Source organism: Anarrhichthys ocellatus, unplaced genomic scaffold (assembly GCF_004355925.1).
Source record: "Anarrhichthys ocellatus isolate YVR2014 unplaced genomic scaffold, GSC_Weel_1.0 scaffold38, whole genome shotgun sequence".
NCBI classification, from domain to species: Eukaryota; Metazoa; Chordata; class Actinopteri; order Perciformes; family Anarhichadidae; genus Anarrhichthys; species Anarrhichthys ocellatus.
In genome coordinates, this window is record NW_022280068.1 from 1,008,689 (window position 1) to 1,029,342 (window position 20,654).

Below are 20,654 nucleotides of genomic sequence, written 5' to 3' on the forward strand. Positions count from 1 at the left end.
TATATATATAGATATATATATAGATATATAGATAGATATATAGATATATATATAGATATATATAGATATATAGATATACAATTGCTGTATATATATATATATATATATATACATACATACAGTCTCGTATGCATTTGTTCATAATTTGTCTCTGCTGTGCCGTTTGTTTTTTTAGGATCCTTCATTTGCATGACCAGTGGTCTCCAGAAGGGCTCAGGAGGAGGGCTGAGTGAAGAAGCGCCATGGAAAGACCATCTGGCCTGAAGAGCGCTACCTGACTCAGGCCCCTACACCGGGGCCACGGGCACCTGGTAAAGCTGGCAAGGAACGCCTTGGCAGTTTGCCAGATATGGAAAGATACCACTTGTGTTTGGACGGGCCCACTCAGCATGGAGGTCCTCCGGCTGGAAGGTTACCAAACGGAGCACAGGAAGTTCAAAGGGCAACTCAGCTGGAGCTCCCAAGTCCATCTAACTGAGAAAGGGGCTGCTTTTTTCCGAAATGAAGCCATTTTGTAAAGAGATGAGTCCTCAAATATGAAAGAGTGAATTATTGCGGTGATGGCCCAATGGTCAGGACAAGCAATTAGCACTTAATTCACTACGACAAATTAAAAAGGAAGAGAGTAAAACAAAGTTGAAAGGTTTCTCTGAAACATCAACAAGCTTATGTTAGAAAGGAGTATGAGCCTGGCAATATTCCATATCAATGTCCCATGAAAAGACCAAAATCCACATTTGCCATCTCTCATTATTTTCTGTCTATGGCATTCAAGCCACACATGATCCTACTGAAGACATATCTTTAAAAACATCATGAATATAAAATGGCATTAATTCATAAAAAGGCTGAATCATTTTCTAAAACAGCTGGACGCTGTAGATTTTTGCAGATGTTACTCAAACAGGAGTGTTGTTGCATTAGCGAGCATTTCTGACAGCAACCTTTTATATAAGGGAAGGATTCTAAATACAATGTATGTTCATAGTAATGTATGTTCACGTCAGTGTAAAGGCTTCACTCACTGATGTCTTTGTAATTTTGTTGAATTTTATTTGTCTTTAAAAGTCTTTAGGCAACAGCTCTATACTGGAGAGAACAAAGCTAAATCACAGTAGGTCTTGGTCTTTTCTGATGACCAGTACATTACAAAAAGTAGAATATCACTGGACTAATCTTAGGGGTTATATTTGTGTGTTTGAGGGGTCTAATGTTGCTATTAACAGAGAAATGTATCCTCATACAATGGTTTAGAGATGATAATGTTAAATGTTAACCGACAACATTAGTGCCTCGCATGCAGAGGGGCTGTGGTTAAAGTGGCTAACAAGCTGCCCAGCTGCAACAATAACCGATGCACAAACAGTTTGATTTGATTAGTTACCGCTAGCTGCAGTGTATGAGCCAAACAGGCGTCTGAGTTCCCAGTTCACCCGTGCGGAATAGTTCGCAGCCACAATGTTGTGTGAATTGTCGTGATCACATGCAGCCACTTTCCCAATAAGTCTCCACACGCATCAGTCAGTTTAGCCGTGAGGTTGTCAGCTGTGTGTCTGCCTGGCATAGCCTGTCCTGTAACATTAGAAAGTGTGCGGTGGAGAGAGAGCGAGAATCTGGTGTTTTTAGACCCACTCGTCCACTCCGACCTCTTGCCTATACGCTGATTCTGTCACATAAAAGCCAGGGACAGAGGATGCCCTATGTGTGCAGACTGTAAAGCCCTCGGAGGCAAATTTGTGAGGTGCGATTTTGGGGTATAAAAAATCTATTGAATTGAAATTGAATAGGTAGCGCTTGCAATTGAAGACCTGATAAAACAATTAAAATCAAATAATTAGAAAATGGAATAAAAGATAGTTCCGCAAAATGATTTTATCAATTCCTGTAAACCGATGAATCAGAAACATTGCCATAAAGAACAGTCACAGTAATTGTAATACAGAGCTCAAGTGTTGACTTTATTTCAGCTTATCTTTCCACTGGTCAAACTACTGAATCTCACATCCTCAAAACACCACTGATGCTCTCTTCACATTTAGGAGTTGCCTTGGAATCTATTCCTGATTTAAGTTTGTTACTTGAGTGTCAAAACAAACTCCTGTGTGTTTCCTTCGAACATTAGAAGGTATTGTTCTGAACTTACTGAACTACTCCTCTCATGTGCCTCCCACTATCACACACCTCCACAGCACACCATGCGGGCAAGTGGTGACTCAAATATGTGAAGTGCCTACCACTGCTCACAGAATGATAATCGCATGGAGCATCACCTTATCTCATACGTTTGAACTCCAGATTTCTTTTGACTCTCCGCACGTTAACCCGGCAGCAGTATGAAAGGTATGACGCACAGAAGCAGCGCTAAAAGAGGCATGATGGCCAATCGGTTTGGGTTTGTTTTACCTGGAGTGGGTTGAACGATATCAAGTCCATCTCAGCCCTGGGGAGAAGGTACGATATCGTCCGTCTTCATAAAGGTCCTTGCTGCCCCCTGGACTTGCTCACTGCTGAGTGGATGAATTAATTAGACCTCTGTGTTCCTGACGTCCAACAGAAAGACCTGAAATACTAATGAGCTAATGCCTGATGTAGTCAGACACACGTATCCAATTTATCATCCTGCCACCTCCACTCCCACTGCTTCACACACAAAAAAACATTATAATACAGAAAATACATGTGGCTTTGGATCTGATAGATGGAGGATACATGGAAATGAGTACAAGTGTTGTGATTAGCAGTGGGTCCAACTTTGAATTAACATAATGTCATTTCTCAAAAATAGCCTTCATCTAACTTGTTATTTAAAGGCTTGTATTTTTAAGACTGTTTTTTATTCATGTATTACTGTCTTTAGTCCTAATATTACTTTCCTAAACTAATTTGATGTTTTAGGCCATTAATGCCAACTCAAAAGGTCCTGTACTTGCTGTTACTAAATTCAGCGTAATGTACATTTCACAGCACTGATTCCATCAGTAGATCAACTGAGTCATGCAAGCTCACCACTGTTCTGAGTTCCTCTTCTGAATCTAAAATGCTGTTCTCATTCTTTGATTAATAGTCCTCTCTACTTTGCCGTCCTTTTGATTGGTGGAACTTAAGACGTACACTTCCTTTAGGGTTATGCTTTTAATGTGAAACATCAGAAAGAAGGATTTTGTTTCATTGTCCTAACATTGATTAAAAGAACAACAAAGTAAAAGTATTAGGTGGAATTAATAACTGAATGAAAACAGTTCATCTGTTTAAAAGAGAACCTTAGAGCTGTCACGGTTCAGGACCAAGAGGTTTGGACCGAAAAGCAGATGAGGAGATGAGAAGGCAACTTCAATGATTTAATTCAACTTGTAGCTGGTCCAAAAATAAATAAAAGGCAGGGAAAAGGGACAATCCAAAAACCTCAGAAAACCAAACAGAGGGAACCAGGCTGGAACGTAGAAACAGACTTAGGCAGACGACCTGACAATGAAACAAAGAACTAATTAACTAATGAAACTCAGGTGTGGTGGAAAAGACCAGGACAGGAAGTAAATCATAGATAGACACATGGGGAGAGTAATCTTTCAAAATAAAACAGACTTTGTTGTTGTTGGACAGACTTAGTGTAAAACTATGAACGGGCCCAAAACATCAGGCACATGAACCACATGAACATAGACTCCCAAGTCCGAACCAGGACAGCAGCTGCGGATCATCACAAAAATTAACATTGCGATCAATATGGTGGGAAAAATATTTATTTCATTTTCTAAAATGTGAACAAAGAGAGCAAACAGCTTCCCCATTAAGAGAGACGCTGTGCACATTTACGCATGAGGAACAGCAGCGTAACATCACTGATTATTTCAGAAGCAAAACGTGTAGTTCTGTGTCCTCTAGTTTATAACTAGTTTATAACTACAGGTTCTAGTTTTGCTGCTTGAATTTCCAATGATTACATTTCATTACACTCATACATCAATACAATACATAATTTAAAAGCAACATGGACTGATAGAGGGGGGGTTAAATGTCCATGCAAAATGTACATTATGCTAAATGTCAGGTGAGAATTTATAGTAAAACTAATCCCCCCCCCCCCCCACCCCACCCCCACCCCCCCCAATGTTTTGAGCTGGCCTGTATTTGTCTGAAGCAGCCACACCCCATCCATTATCTGGTGACTTCCTAACTGTTTTAAAAGAATGCACCATATGCACTAGCTGTTAATAGGAGAGGGATATTTTCTGAATGAGATCCAGCGCTGCTGCTGTAGCTGAAGTGTCGACAGCCTAACGTTGCTACTGTCTAATGGGCTCTGATGGCTGGATGCTGGCTTCAAGAGCTGTGACGCAGGGAGCTGGGCCGATCAAAGCATCATCCGAGGGAAACATGGTAATGCAAATGGTAACGACAGGGTTGAGGTAAATGTGTTTAGACGTTAGCAGATGTGGCAGGTACTGTATCTCCAGATGTCTTCATGTGTCCCCGGCGAGTCTTTTCAAGGATGACTCCATACACAGATGGGGCCTGCCAAGAAGCAGGAAGTGATTTCTTTTCCTCGGCAAGTATTCTTGGTTCATAAAACACATGGACACCTCTTGCAGGGCATTGCCAATGGCAGAAGAAAAGCTGATGTCGGTGCCAAAAGTCAGCAAGAATGTAGGACAGCTTGATTTGCCCACATCTTTTGTACCGAACATATAATGCCTGTCTCATTTGTACAAATAAATAAATAAATACTTAAGAGGCTGTGTAATTTTGATTCCACAGATTTCTACTTCACAAAGGGCTTTACAGCTGCCATCAGTCTTAAAACGTTAGGACAGCTCACAGAGCATCACTCTCTGAAGATGCAGCGTCATCTTCACCATCACATACCACAGAGTGATAGCATTTAGAGAGGTTTAATGGGGTTGCAGAGCAACACAAATTGCTCAATGATGACTTCAACAGGTGCTCACACTTCTGAAACTCCCTTTCTGGCTTGCCGTTGGGATGAAAATCTGTTGACAAGTTTTCAGCTGTTACCTTATTAAAACAAATGAAGTAATGTTTCATATATGTATTTATTTATTGTGCTGTAAGTTACACCATACCCTGTTGAGTGGACATCAGTAGAATCAGAGACCACGGACTGAAATGAGCTGTGGAGAAAGAAAGTGGAATCGTCTGTAATTGGACGCTTTTGACCCTCAGCACCCGAATGACGTGTTTTGCATCGAAACCGCACCACTTTATGTCTGTGTCATCACTCAAACTGGTGATGCTCCTTTTAATATTAGATGTGGCTTCATGAATCATCAAATTTAGTAATACAGATAACTGCTTCGAAGCAGTATATTTAGTATGGACACCATAGCTGTGACCCCAAATCCACACTACATACTAATCAGCATCATATCATGTGTTAACAGTTGGTAACTGCAATTTTGGAAAGTGACAATGAAACTTCACATGTAAACATGTCCTAAGAGTTAATACTTTATATTTTTTTCCCAAGATGTATTTGGACCTGATTCCAATTGGAATTGGTGATCAACCATGTGAACAGATGATGACGACCGTCTGAACCTACTAGAAGGTGTGACAGGCCTGTTCTAACTCATCACCATGACAGTGATAACTGCTGATAACGGCCATTCAATCAGCTGATCACATTTGAACTTATGTTCAACATGTCGTATATTGCACCTTTAATGAAAGTGAACATGAATGCATGTATCTGAACAGACTGATGTGAAAACATATCCTCCTTGCACGATCAGTGTCTATTTTGGATTGTACTCCGTACTCTAGCTTTTGCATTGCCAATTAAAATCCATTGTGTTGATTTGCAGCACTAATGTGGCATCGTGCACTTCCACTAAACAGAGGCTATTAGTCACACGCTGAAATAAGCATTTTAAATGCCACATGTTTGATGAAGTTACGGTCGTGTTTCATAGATGTTAATTAGAAGTAACCACAAAGACTTTGCAGCAGACAATTATTTGCAACTTTTCTAATAGTGTTAATTGACATCAAATTATAAAAAAACACGAGGCGTTGATATTTAGCGTTTGTCTGCTCAGAGTTAGTCATTTACTCAGTGGTTCTGCAGCAGAGGCTACAACACACACACACACACACACAGACACACAGACACACAGACATAAATACTCACGCACCCACAATGGATGCCCGACACGAGCCCTTTAGAACCTTGCCAGCTTACAGAGAAAAGAATCACTGTGTGAACTTCACCACCCGGCAAGATAAGAGAAAAATTGAAAATAATGAATTCGTTGTTGGTAATGTACTTCTTCAAGCAGCAGCATTTTTGCAAAGGCGGTGGGGAAATGCATTGATCATAATGAATCGTAATGTGATACGGGCTCATTAAAACATTTGCATTGTGCTGTGTTCGGTCAGAGCCAGGAAGTGTGTGGGCTGTTGTAAAGGCAGAGAATAAAGGCTCAGTTGCTTTTACTTTTCAACATTAAGTGTTCTGTATACCAGATGTCAATTTCAAGAGCACGAGTGGGCAACACAAGATCTGTTCTTGAGTCCTACTCTGATACACTAGCGAACGGATCAGAAGAAGACAGCGGCTCAACAATAACAACAACCGCCGCGTGATGAGAAGCAGACATTCATCCGTCTCCTGTTCTTCTTTGTGCTATTCAGGGTCTGTCAAGGCTATTTTTACCACGCTGTGTCTCCGTCTTGTATCAGACTCGGGCAATTAAGTTGACCGGCCATCTCATCTGATTCTCTCAATCACTGTGAGCCGCTCTTGAAAAACACCTTTTTCATCTTCACTTTCAGGCACGTTCCTGTGGTTTACAGATTGGCAGGGATTCATTTTGTGCCACAGAAATGTCCCGTGCAATTCTGAACCTGATCAGCGGGTGAGATGGGACTCTCTGCCTCCTGAAAGGAAACCTCTGACTGCCTTGCAACAGCTGCCTGAATTATCCTTGTTGAGCTGAATTGCTACAAGGGGTAAGGAAGCAGATAATATATAAACACCATAGCCTGCAATTGAATCCTTGTGCCTCAGACCGAAAATCTGCAGTCAGGGGGTATCAGCTACATCTCCATGAACTCCATCCAGCTATTTTGACTTTTTCAGATATTCTAAATTCAATTTAGCTCTTACTTAATGGTCTCTGCGTAGTGTATAAATTACATTTGCTCCCATAACTGTCACAAGTGTCAGACGAAATCTGATCTGTGAGTGTGCTCCACCTTGCATCTCAGCCTCTAGCTGCGCTTCAATACTCTCATAATAGTGTGCGGCGCTCCTCTCTCCCACAAACCAGTCACCTCCATCACCATCATTCACATCAAAGTGTCAATCACGTCACAGGGCAGCGGGGCAACAGTAGTGATGTCACCAGCTGTAGAAGAAAATACAGTGCACTGATATTTGTAAAGAGAAAATGGCACTGCAGTATAACATACAGAGATACTAACCCGGTCATAAGCAGGATACACGTCAAGGCTGAGGTTAAGGTTCTGATATCTGGTTTAATTTTGAATCCAAAATTAGCAGACAGATTATTTTAGCTCCAAATAACAACAAATCAGGAAACAGGCCTTTCATATTCCATGGCGCTGACAATGTCTGCTGGAATGACAGACTTTGCGTGCAGCACATTATATCAGCTTTAGCTCCTTAATTTGGTGAGTGACTTGTCAGAAGACCAAATTGAAACTCTTGGCTATTGTTTCGTTAATGTCCTTTCTGCAAAGAGCTGTCAGTGACTGATTGTTAAGGACATGGTTTGACATTTTAGGAAATATGAATATTTGGTGTCTTGCCAAGAGTTATATGAAAAGATCAATACCACTCTCATGTTTGAGCATTACGTTTGGCGCTGGAGCCAGGAGGTGATTAGCTTGGCGTAGCATAAAGACTGGAAGCAGAGGAAACAGTGAAACAGCCAGCCCGGCTCTGGTCGCAGAGCTTAATGTCACCTGTAGAGAAGGTTTCCACTGTAAAACATTTCAAACCGGTTTGATAATAAGCCAAACACCGTTACGGGCCGTTACAGACTTGCAAAACACTGGCTGGTGGAACCCCGTCAGGTCTCGTCATCCCAAAATACACAAACATTTCTGAGGAAACCTCGACTGAAATTTGATCAACTTCATGGTGCCGGCCTCGGCTGGCCAGTAAATTGTGCACTGCCTGTCAGACACTTTGACTACATTAGTCTGTTGATAAACAAACATATCATTATGATGATCACATTGTCATATTGCTTATTACTAATACAATACAAGCTAGATTTAGCACTGTGACACCATCAGCACAAGTTGCTGATATAGGCTTTTTAATTTGCCAGAACGTGTCATGATGAGAATTTCCATTTCAGCCGGTTTGCAAAAAATGCCGAGCCGGAGCGGTGCAGGTACCAGATGTGTCCGGCCTGGCAGACCAGCTCAAGGTCCTGCTGAGCAGATCGGTTACCTACACCAGCAACAGCGGAAATGTACCCAACTGTAGTCACCAGAGTGCGCTAGGTAGCAGGAAAAGGTATATTAATTTTCTTCCCATTCACAGACATCTCCCTCTGACTGCTAGCATTCTGACAAGCTATAATCTTCTTGCTAAAATGGCGGTGTTTCTTTAAGAGGGCGTTGTAGACTTTTGGGAACTCTGAAACTACAGAGAACAAGCTTCTAATCTATCACAACTTGCTTTCAGATGATGTCAAAGGTAACTGTCTTCTCATTATGTTGGTGAAAGGTCACCAACTAAGTAGGTCAAAGTTTGGAATTGATTAAACTTCATACACAGCAGCAAGGTGGAACATCCAAGCTGCAAATAAAGCCAGAGGTAGCCCTACCACAAGGTGTGTTTGTTGAGCCTGGCTTAAGCTGTTAGGATGCTTCAAACTAAGAGCCTGTTCTTGTGGATGGACAGAATGGTCAAACACAGGGCCTTCATCCAGGAGACTTGTTTTTGTGTCCCGTAACATTGACTTTTCTTCAATAACACGTAACGTAACAAACGTACTTATGTAAATCTTTCCTAAACCTGACTAGTACTTTTGTTCCCGAAACCATAATTGTTTCAGTGTTGGTGGGACCACCACGTAATACGCTGTCAAGAAGTCATGGTCCTTTCATGGATTTCTGTGAGATCTGTGAGCCTTGAATCTGGAGATTTAACGATGTTTTTTACACACACACACACACACAAAACATTTGTAGGTGAGAGAAGAGAACATAAAGTTTGCACACACACACACACCTCTCAGAAGAATTGAAGGGTGAATCGTTTCAAAACCAACAATCTGATCAGCACGCCTTCTTCAAACTTCTTCAAACTATTTTCCATCTCTTTTCAGGTTTCAAGTGTGTGCTATTATCCTCATATTTATTATGAGCACAATGTGCAGACACATCTAAAAGGTTAACCACCGAACAAGACTTTCTATAAACCACCTTCGCCAGGTCCTCTATGAACCACGCTGTAAGTGAATTAAGACAAATTCACCCCACTTACTGTAAATTGAAGGGGCCACAAATTGAGTGGGCCGTGAAAAATATTGTCATTGCATGATTGAGAAAGAACATAAGAAGGAGAAATGGAAAGGAGGAAGCCATAGGAATGATATTCTCAGGAGCACCTAAGGGCACTTACTGAAATAAAGTGTGCGCACCTGAGGCTTCACAGGCTCGGCTGAGACTGCCCCGACATATTACCCACAAAGCCTGTCCACAGGAAGCCTCGGACTACTCTAGAGACATTTACAGCATATAACTTCAGACTAAAGGAAATAATGACATATTTGTGAGCGTTCACATGGGCTTTTAGAGAGCAGGACTGGGAGCCTAGTTTGTTTATGGGCATATGCAGCCCAATGGCGAGTAAACGCTGCTCATTGGAGCGTGACAGCGTCCGCCTGCCTGATCACTCCCAGGCACATACCCGAAGGATCGCCGAGCCCACACAGTCAGGCTTTGGAGATGTTTGTTGTTTCAGTGTTCTGTTTTTTGAATTCTTCTGTGGGATTGTTTTTCAAATTCTCTCCTCTCAGCTGGATGTGTTAAGTACCAGGTCTGAAAGCACACAGATGAGACTCTGCTTGCGTTGCAATGGGATGTTCACAACCTGATTTGGAAGCTTACATTGTGTAATTGCCGCGTTACACAAGATGAGTGTGGCCAAGACACAAGATGAGTGTGAGCCAAGTGGAGGGAGAGAGAGAAGAGAGGTAGAAAGAAACATGGACACAGATTTAAGAAAATCAAAGCACAACAGATTTAGAACTGGCAAATGAAGGACTTCTATAAATATAGCAAATTATAGAGATGTTTACAACAGAAGGATAAGACCCACATGTTCACACCAACATCTGAAGAGTGTTTGATAATGTAAATGGACAATCTATAACAAATAGCTAGAGTAGTTAAGATTCAGATTCTCCAATTTGTACCTATTTTTTTTTTTTAAATGATAAGATAGAAGCAGATAATCACCTGTCTTGTGTCTACAGTAAGGGCCTCTTGCAACAAGGAGCTCAGACAAGAATTTCTTAAAAAGCAAGGAGGTAAAAAAGATATATATATATAAATAAATAAAATAAATTAGGTGTTCAATTTAAGCATTTTAAAAATAACTGAATAAATAGCCTAAATAAGTGTTAGTCTGTCTTCTTAACAACAAATAGAAACAGAAGGCCAAAGGAATTTGCAGGTTAATTATCTGTAAACCACCTCTCATCTCTTACATCAGATTAAAAGGGATCAAGGCACTCTTCTGGGATAAAATATAAAAAGCCTTTAATGGGAAGAAAGCTGTTTGGTGCCGCTACGTGTAACCCAGCTCTATATTAACATGAACAAGCTTCGTCTATGTTTTCACAATTTCACCATGAAAGAGCCATCTGATTAAAAGCTTTAGAACTTTTTCCCAGATGAGTAACTTCATTATACTTAATGATAATAAGTTATAATTTCCGAGCACTCCGGATGTTTTCTTTTTTTACAGGAATAAATAATATATATATTAATAATCTAAGAAAAAAACTTAAATATTTATAATCAAAAATCAATAAATTTACAAGAAATAAAAAAAGAAAATAGTTTTAAAATAGTGTGTTGTTTTTTTAAAATCATATTGCTTCACAAGATTCTCATGTGATCTCATGTGAATCCAGCTTCCATGCAAGGTAACCAAAGCGGTGGAGGACTGACAGCTAGCACGACTAAAAGTCTGTATGTACCTGAAGTTGTTGAGCAAATGCAGGCTATCATTACATTTTAACGCAACCGCCAATCAGTGGTCCTTTTTTCAACAAGACAAATATATTACAACCTCAACCAACTATCAGATAGTTCTGCCCTGTATATCAGAGGGTGACTTGTACTGTCTTCAAATGGAACCACTTTCCTCTGCTGCTGAAATCTTGCATATTTAGCATATGTCAGCTCTGAATGGCATGCTGGATTTCTGCCATTCGGATGAGCAGGTTGCAAATGTGTTCGGCATGTGGCATTGAGAGCCCCCAAATGTCTGAAAATGAGCAGATTATGAAGGCTTGATGGTGTAGAGAGAAAACCTCTGCACAGACAAGATGTGACTTTGGTGAAATGAATCTGGGGCTTGGCGGCAAATTGGGCGTTGCCATGGCTATCAGAATGCATACACAACCAGAAATAGATTTCCTTAACACCTAGAGAGGGGGTGTGAGACTGTCAACTGAGACCAGCGCGTTTCTCACAACGCTTCGAAGAGCGCCATATAGTCGACTCTTCAATAATTAGTGACAAAATCTTTAGATATATCGAGACACTACTGTTCTCTCTGCAGGGCTTCAGTTTATAATTCACCTGCTTCTGTTCCAGGAGGACATGTCCTACATATCTGCAAGCAACAAAGCTCAAGAGTAATCTTCTTAGACTGATAGACAATATGTCAGCCTGAATCCGTCTGAGTGACGGAGCAAAGTACTAAATGTCTGACATTTTATAATGCAAATAATACTGTCCCTGTGCATGTTGTACCTCCATTTGAGCAATATGCCACAGGCCCCACGGTGAGAGTGCTCTTTGCCCGTAACCTTTTTCTCAGAATCTCAACGCCGCTCTGCCAATACCCTACCAAGAAACGTGTTTGATCAGTTGTTCTTCTCTCTCTCCGTTTCCATAATTGTAGATGTGAGTTGGTTGGTTGCTGTGCATCATTCTGACATGGTGATGTAAAAAGATGAAATAGTAGTATTCAAATGTTCCAGTCCTTACAAATATAATCACTGAGGACTACATGGACAACACACGATCTATACTAGGGTTGTAACACTATCTGAGGTATTTACCAGTGGCGGGCCGTGCATTTTATACCTGGGCCTTCAGTGCTGTCCTTCTACAGTTGAACCACCTCCTAATAACCTCATTATGACGCCACAGCTACGCTTATTATTTGTTTCTAGAGGTGTAACAATACAGGTATTCGTATTAAAACGTTCGATACGAAGCTTATGAACCGAACAATACGTTTGAATAATACTAGTGCATTTGGAAAATGCAGAAGCGTAAATAGTGGGAAATATAATTTTTTCGGTGGACTACGCTCAACCTTGCAACATGCTGTCTGACACTCCCACCCCGGAACCAAAACATTGTACTCTGCTGAGGCGTGTGTGTTCTGGGACGCACACTATGCTAAACTAGCTTAGCAGGAAAACAACAGCAGCACACACACTACAAACTCTCCCCGCAGCGTTTAGCTGTTCCCTACTGATTCAAACAGGGCTAGTGAAATCGCCACACAATCCCCATTTCTCCAGATCATAATTCTTGCTTTGTTAATGAAAACAGATACATGAAGCATGATGGGATGCTTCGTCATTAACGGACAATGCATATAGTCAAAATCAATGTAATGAACACAAAACCAAGAACAAACTCACAAGAACCAGTCACATATATTTATATGACAACAAAGCATGACAAATCAATCCATCAACACTGCAGTGCTAAAACACATATTCCACCGCACACTGAAGAGCATGGGCCATTCAAACATTATTCACATCAGAGGGAACAATATCAACCATATCATAAAAACGACATCATAGATAAATGAACACAGTAGTAACGCTACTGCAGATGTAAAAACAAAGCACTTCACTTACCAAAGCTGCCGTTCACTTAAAGACAAAGTCCATCCTCCTTTCTTTGGTTGTACAGAACATTGGTGCGGTTCAGTTCCAGCCAGAGGTCCTCCTGCGAACGTGTTCGTTGAGTTGTAGATACACTCGGGTCTCAGCAAAAGTTTTCAAAAGCACCGTTGGCCGACCCTTTCTTTCCTTCTCCAGAAAGGCGTTGACAGTAAATCCTCCACCAAATCCGTTTCTCCTCCTTCAGCCATTGAGTGTTAAAAAAACAAAGCTAGGTAAAAAAAATAAAGAATCTACACCAAACAAAACGCTAAAAATGTCATGTCTTGTCATAACTTCTTACATATCTTTCAACTTGAACTCTTACTACTAATACTAACTTCTGCTAGCTAGCTTCAGCGTCACAACAGTCACGCTAGCCCACTGATCAATCACGCCGTACGTTAATGCTGACGTACTTATAGACTACCTCGGTAGCTCTGGCACGTCAAAGAATACGCCCAACACGTCAAACTAAAGATCTGCTTGGTTGAAGACTATGACAATCAACAATATCATCCCCATATACTTTAATCTGCAAAGGCTTCCGAGCAGGCATCGGGCCTCTCTTCTTACCTAGAGACATAGTGGTGAAATCTGATTGGATAAAAGCTCTACTTAAAACAAGCTGCGCTGGAAGCAGAGCAACTCAGGAAGACAGTAGCTGTGCAATGAGAAAATAAGCTAATGGAAAAATAATTAGAATGCATGTAGTGTATTTATGAAAAATTATTAAATTACAAAATAGCTATAACTTTGTGATTCTGTTTAGGCCAGCAGAGAAGGCTTTGCTGGCCCTGACAGCCCACCACTGGTATTTACAGTGTATATTGTCTCATATTAATCAAACTTATGCCATCAGAATACATTATAATAATGTATCACACAATTCTACAAATAGTGGCTTTAAAAACGTAATTGTAATAATTTTACATTCCAATTGTTACACCAGTTTCAACTCAGGCCTTTTGGCTATCATAGTACATGCCCTCTCTTGTGCCCCACCGCTAGCATGACTAAGAATCTGTATGTATCTCTATGCATGAATATATGCATGATAAAAAACACCTGCCAACACTCCTGTTTTTTTTTTTATAAATATGGTTATTTATTTATTTACTTATACATATCAATTATGGTATCAAAATAATTGCTGAGATTTGGAAATAGGTATATTGGGGTGAGAAATGAACAGTGAGACAATCGTTCAGATTGTAAACAAGCAAACCATTTAGCCAGATTAGCTAGCACTTTATTTGGAGGTTAAGCAAAAAGTACCGGTGACGTCTCTAATGATCTCACTGTGAATATTTATAAAACCACTGGCCATAAATCAATGCTGATTTTGTGAAACAGAGCAACAGAGTTTTTTGAAGTACCAAATTAATTTAGATAAATATTTAGTCACTTGAGAAGAATGACAGAAAATTTGGGGATAAATCACAAATTAACTGTTTGATAGTTCTGGTTTTGAATCAGATGACTCTTTATTAATCTCAACTGCAGAACAACTCATTCTTTAGATCTGCTATTACGACAGTGCTGTCCGCATACACAGCTGAATTGGGGTCAACTGCAGCTCAGTGATAGAGCAAGGTTGTCCTTCAATCAGAGGATCGGCGGTTCGATCCCCTGCTCCACTAGTCCATGTCGATGTGTCCTTGGGCAAGACACTTAACCCCAAATTGCTCCCGTAATTGCCTGAGGTGTATGATTGGGTATGAATGGTTCGTTAAAGAGTCGTGATAGGTAATCCTGTCATCAGTGTATGAATGTGTGTGAATGGGTGAATGCCATGTAGTGTTAAAGCGCTTTGAGTGGTCATAAAACTAGCTCTATACAAGCACAAGTCCATTTACCATTTCAACACATTCACCCCAGTTTACTCAGAGCTGTCAGAGGTCTTTCCATAGACTGGAGGGAAATCAGTAGTTGAAATGGACAGACACAAAGTAACGGTTGACAGAAAGTGGATACACGAAAAAAAGTACATTCTGACCAAATTACGAAGTAAACCCTGGAATGAAAAGAAAACACATTTTGCTAAATGATTCAGTTCAACTCTGTCTCCAACAAAATGACATTTCCATTTAACTATACTAGACCACACGACAACCTCCCTACACAGACTTCAGCAGACTATTAGATACGTATTTGTTATATGTAAAAAACAAATGTAATCTTTTTTACTGGTCTCTTTACATAAAGAGACCAGGCTGGTCAAGGTTATGCAAGGTGCTTGGACAAACCTTGAGCTGCAATAAAAACGGTTATTACTACCATTTCACATTTTAATTATGATTTAAACTATATTTAGGGTTGGTTAGAGTCCAGTAGACTCCAGTGTATTACAAGTCCACTGGGCCTGAGCATCAGGGATTTTTTTTAATGCATTTAAAAAAGAAATGTACACAAAAATGTGTTATACAAGTACCGAACTCCTTTAAGGATGTAGTTAGTGTGTAGGTTGTGTGTGTAACATGAGCGAGTGTGGGTAAATAGACCCATAAGTAGAAGTTTCAGTAACGTTACAGCTGTGACCGTAGCAGTGCAGTGTACAGTTTGTTGGTGAATAAATGCTCCAACTCATCAAGACCCAAGCCACGTTCCCGTGTCTTTATTGCCACCTGCTTATTAAAGTGAAGGAGTCTTGGATCGCGGACCCTTATATGTAAACTTTGCAACAAAGACAAGTTTGAACTTTAAGATCCGATTTTTTGACAAATGAATATGTATAACACATAAAGTGAAGCCGATGCTGAAGTGTCTTAAACTTCTCTCTAATGACTCCTCTGGTTGTATAGAAGTCGATGAGAAAATGACTCTACTTCTCTCTTGATTCATTACCTCAGCAAACATTGTAAACATGAGTTTATGGTGTCAATCTCTAGTTTCAAGTCTCCTTCAACACAGCATGATGTCCATTCAGTAAATTATTGTCCATTTAGAGTCAAATAGACCATAAAGCAGGGTATGCTTTAGGGCGGGGCTACCTTGTGACTGACAGGTCTCTACCACGCCGATGTCTGTTCTGAAGGTTGGCTGTGGATTTGTCTTACAACTTTAACCATTTCACAGTGTTTTTATTTCATGAAAGTTAAATTGAAACATATTGGTCTCCTAAAAATGTCTTATTCAGTGTTTGGTTATATTTAGCTCCACCCTCTACTGTCACTTCTGGTTGCAAAAAAAAACAACATGGCAATGGCCAAAAGGCCGACCTTAAGGCTTCAAGATGGCAGTCCACAAACCAATGGGTGACGGCGCAGTGATTGCGTGCACTTCTTATATACAGTCTATGGAGATGACGTTTTGCCATCAGTACTAAAATCAGTACAGTCCTTTCAGCTGTTTTAGGCCTGTGTGTAAGTATTTTTACTCATTCTTGTTTCCCTGTATTTGACTCCTGTGGCCAATGTTTCATGAGTCATAATTATAACCTCCAATCCAGTCTGACATACAGGCTGCCAGTAATGCGGGGTGGTTAAAAGACGAGCTTTGTAAATGCCTTAAAGGTTAAATATTAAGAGCAGCGAAGCCTTTATCTAAGCTCCGTGGCATGTTGTTGACTCATCTGTTTATTTATACAGCAGCTCAGATTGTGGACGAGGACGTCTGTTCCTGCTTATAGGAGCAACTCTACATATTTAATGCGAGATCCTGTATTCTCGCACGCCTCGAGTTACTTGTTTGCGTCAACTGAAAGAATAGGGGCAAATTGTTTCATAGTTACACAAGTATCACTAACTCAAACAGTAATGTTTTATTTTCAGGATAAACACAAATTGGCAGAAGCAGAGAAGCAAACAAAGAAGCATGAAAGACATGTTCATATACTGTATATTATTTTGTATCCCCCCTTGCCTCCACTGTCAGGTCACTTTTTGTGGAGAGCTACAGTAGTTTGTCAAGCCCACAGAAAACACCTGAGGCACAGAACGGAATTTCAGTCAGAAGCGAAGTGGAGGGCATGGGAGCTGGTGATACGCGTTTGACTGTAATTGGCTTTGTTACAGACAGGGCTAAGTGGTGTGGGTGGAACACGGAGCTGTGCAGTACGGAACCGACAGGACATTGACTCACTGAAAGCAGTTTGAGGACAAACTTTTTTTAAGGACGGCAGATTTTGGAGACCAAAAAGACGTTTCACCCGTTTCATTGCCTTGGATTCTCAGTCCATGCTTATTATATTTTCACTCTGAAGAAGGAGAAAAAGAAGCAGGCGTGTCGAGATATCAGTGCTCACAGCAAATGAATACTTTTTAACTTTGCTTCAGTGCTTTTCTGCCAAAAGACTTTTTTTCTTCCCATGTTAATTAAAGTTTAAAGCAATAATCTAAATTGCATTTAGGCTTAGATTATCTCTTGGGGATACTACATAAAGCATGTGTTATATAGGTTCTGATTCATGCTCAGATTTAACACAAGAAAACAGCTTTCATCTCTTTTCTTTCCACCTACATCCAGTATTTGTTGTGTCTGCAGAATGCACAAAATGCTGCATAAGAGGCAGCTGGTCAAACAAGTAATAAAATGCGTTGGACCAGAATGACACGTTCAACAGCACTGCCAGCTACAATGTAGCAGAAACACACTGCACATTTATGCTCTGAGGAGACAGGCTCGTCGGGGACTCGAGCTGAGATTTCTGCTAAATTGAAGTTCATATAAATGGCCATTATGATATGACATAACTGCCAACACTACTCCCTTTTCTCCCATTCTTTGGTTGTATTTACAGAGAATTTTACAGGACGTAATAATTAAATCCAGGATCTGTGAACACGCTTTATCTTTGGATTTTAAAATGTTGGATGGACAAAAAAAGGGTCCTCGGTGCATCACATTCAGCATGTACATGATTTGGTACAAGCTATAAATTGAAACTAAGCATTGAGGTGTGACACCTGCAGCTGTTGGTCATCTGATTTGGATATGTGCGCCACGTTCAACAAATCACTGCCTACTCTAGTTCCTGTCCTAAATAAAAGGGATTCACAAGAGTATCCCAATGTGCATCTAAATATGCTTACACTCTTAAAATAGAACTAAATGTTTACCTTACCTTTTGTTAATGAACAAATATTTGTATTGCATCACAGATAGGACACACATATGTGTTTTTTGTGATAAAACAAAAAGCAATCCTTAATAAGGTAATCATCAGCTCACTGCATACATAAATAAAATCTGTTGTTTTTTACATTTACAATTCCTGTAAATTTAAAATCAGGTTCTATTTTTCACTTCTCTACCATAACCAACTTAAGGCCTTTACACATCGGGGGTGACAAAGAAAATGTGATGTACTCCCTTGCCAATATTATTCATCTAGGGCTTTTATTGTGATAGGTAAGAACATGAGGGGTGTATCTGAGACTACAGAGCCTAAATATTGTTGTTTTATAATCCTCATAAACAAAGCTGCAACTCAACCTGTTCGGCACAGCTTTCTCATCACGTAATATTCACGCGCTGTGTGAAAGTATTCATGACATAAACAACTGTTCTAACATATATTGCCCCTGGTGTGTAAGAGCCCTTACTGCAAGTGTTTTTATTGCGATTTGCGATCAATGACAATATCCTATATCGTCTGCTGTAGGCCTAAATGTGCTGCCACGCTGACACATCCCTGACCCTCTCACTGCTGCCGTTACATTAAAAGAACCTCAGGTCAACAAGCAAAGGGAGGCTACGAAGAGAGGCCGCTCTGCAGCTCCAAAGGGCGCAGGTCCTTCAGGCCTGTGGCTCCGGAAACCTGGCTTCAGGAAAGGGGAAGGAGAAGGGCTGAAATTGCTTCACCCCTCACACAACCCACGGCGCTACTTGAAAAGCCTGCCCTCTGGTAAGAGATGCTCCACATGACCAACTGTAGCCGGACATCAGTTCAGCTGCTCATACACCCAAGAAGGTCCTGAGAGAAAGCCTCGCTCACTCTACAAATACAAACAAAGCCCTCACCAAAGCTGTAAGCACTTTCAGGTCTAATTCTAATTTGTATTAAAAAAATACAGTAAAAAATAACTCTAATGTCAGTCCAACTGATAGAATAGCACCCCTGGGATTATCGTAACTGTCTTATTATTCTGGAACCAAATGTTGTTGAAATGTGATGTGTTTAGTGACAGGTGTCCATGTCTGGCAGAGGGTGACAAGTGTGCGTCCCTCTTTCTCACTCACTCACACACTCACACGTACCAACACGGATTCATCTTAGACAGAGATGCGGCCGCTCTCTCGTGAGGTGGCGCGTGCCCACCTGACGGCCAGCATAAGTGCACTTTAGGAACCCTCTGAGGATTCGCGCATATGGCCAGTGCGATGTTTAAAGTGGACGCGGTGAGTCACTTACACTGCTGTTCTGCCCGGACCAGTGCACCATAGCCTGGTTGTGAGATGAATCCCCGGTCAAGGCGAATGTTGAACTGTTGAGTTTTAGCTCCTCTTGCTTCGGACCGGCAGCTCTCCGCTCCGCTCCGCTCCAGCGCAATTCAGAGCGGGTCACTCTGCGTCCAGCCGCTGAGCGCATGTCCTCTCCAGCGTCTTGACTTTGGGCTGAACCGGCGGATCTCCTATTATCATCATCATCATCATCATCATCATCATCATCACTGTTCCTTCTGGCGCGCTTTCTGTAGCGGGTGGCCCCAGCGCTGGTCTTCTGCTCACCACTCGTTTTGACATTGGAAACTTTCATCTTTGCGAACTCGCTCTCGCCAGTATCGCCTTCTGCGTGCCGGGTGTCTGTATTCCGTTGCAGCCTTGGCTCCGCGTATTCCGCCCGAATCTCTGGAGCGCATTCAGCGGAACCTGCTGCGCAACGGAGCCGCCGACTTTCGGCACTTGCCGCCCCGGATCTCACTGCCCCGTCTCCGTGTCCAAAAACTTCTCTCTCTAATCCAGTTGTGGATTCACTTGTGTCGAATTTCAGCATTAATTCCTGTGCACGCCACTTATTCCCAAAATGGCACGACCTGCAAGTTATCTCAGCTTTGGCGGCATGAAAGAAACAGAGCATCATCAAAATCAAAAACCAAAACGCACTGTGCCACTTTGGGCGAAATATGACCTCCCTGTCCATCGCTGGCGGCAGAGAAGAATGCTGAGGATGCAAGACGATCTCTTCCCTCACTCTTCTCTTTGTCTTTTCGGGGTGTAAATTGCCACTCGGCTGTGGAAGAGGAAGTGCTGCGCAAGTTGTGGCGTTGCTCAAATGCAGTGTTGTAAAAAAAAAAAAGTGGTCCAAGTTGAAGGATTTCATCAAATGAAGCCCTGCACGCATGGGGGAGGAGCTGATCCACACAGAGATGGAGGATAATGCTGGACTGACTTTCTCCATATTTGTTATTTCCCACCATATGCTCGGCTATAATTAAAGCAGTCAGTAATATAGTCATTTTGTTCTGCTGCTCTTTTATTTCTCCTCACAGCCACATTTTCTGAGAATCTCATTCTGGTTCTTTTTTTTCTCTCTCTCTCTCTCTCTCTCTCTCTCTCTCTCTCTCTCTC

General features: G+C 41.2%; 1 protein-coding gene across 4 annotated transcripts in view; it reads right to left on the reverse strand.

Moving 5' to 3' along the window:
* Positions 1–20,563, reverse strand: part of sorcs1 (sortilin-related VPS10 domain containing receptor 1) — a 152,301-nt gene extending 131,738 nt beyond the window's left edge. For all 4 annotated transcript variants that reach the window (XM_031867137.1, XM_031867136.1, XM_031867138.1 and 1 more), the window contains exon 1: positions 19,498–20,563. In XM_031867137.1, the coding sequence (XP_031722997.1) occupies positions 19,498–20,484 (987 nt within the window). In that variant the 5' untranslated portion in view covers positions 20,485–20,563. The remainder of the gene's footprint in view (positions 1–19,497) is intronic.
* Positions 20,564–20,654: the final 91 nt, after the last annotated feature.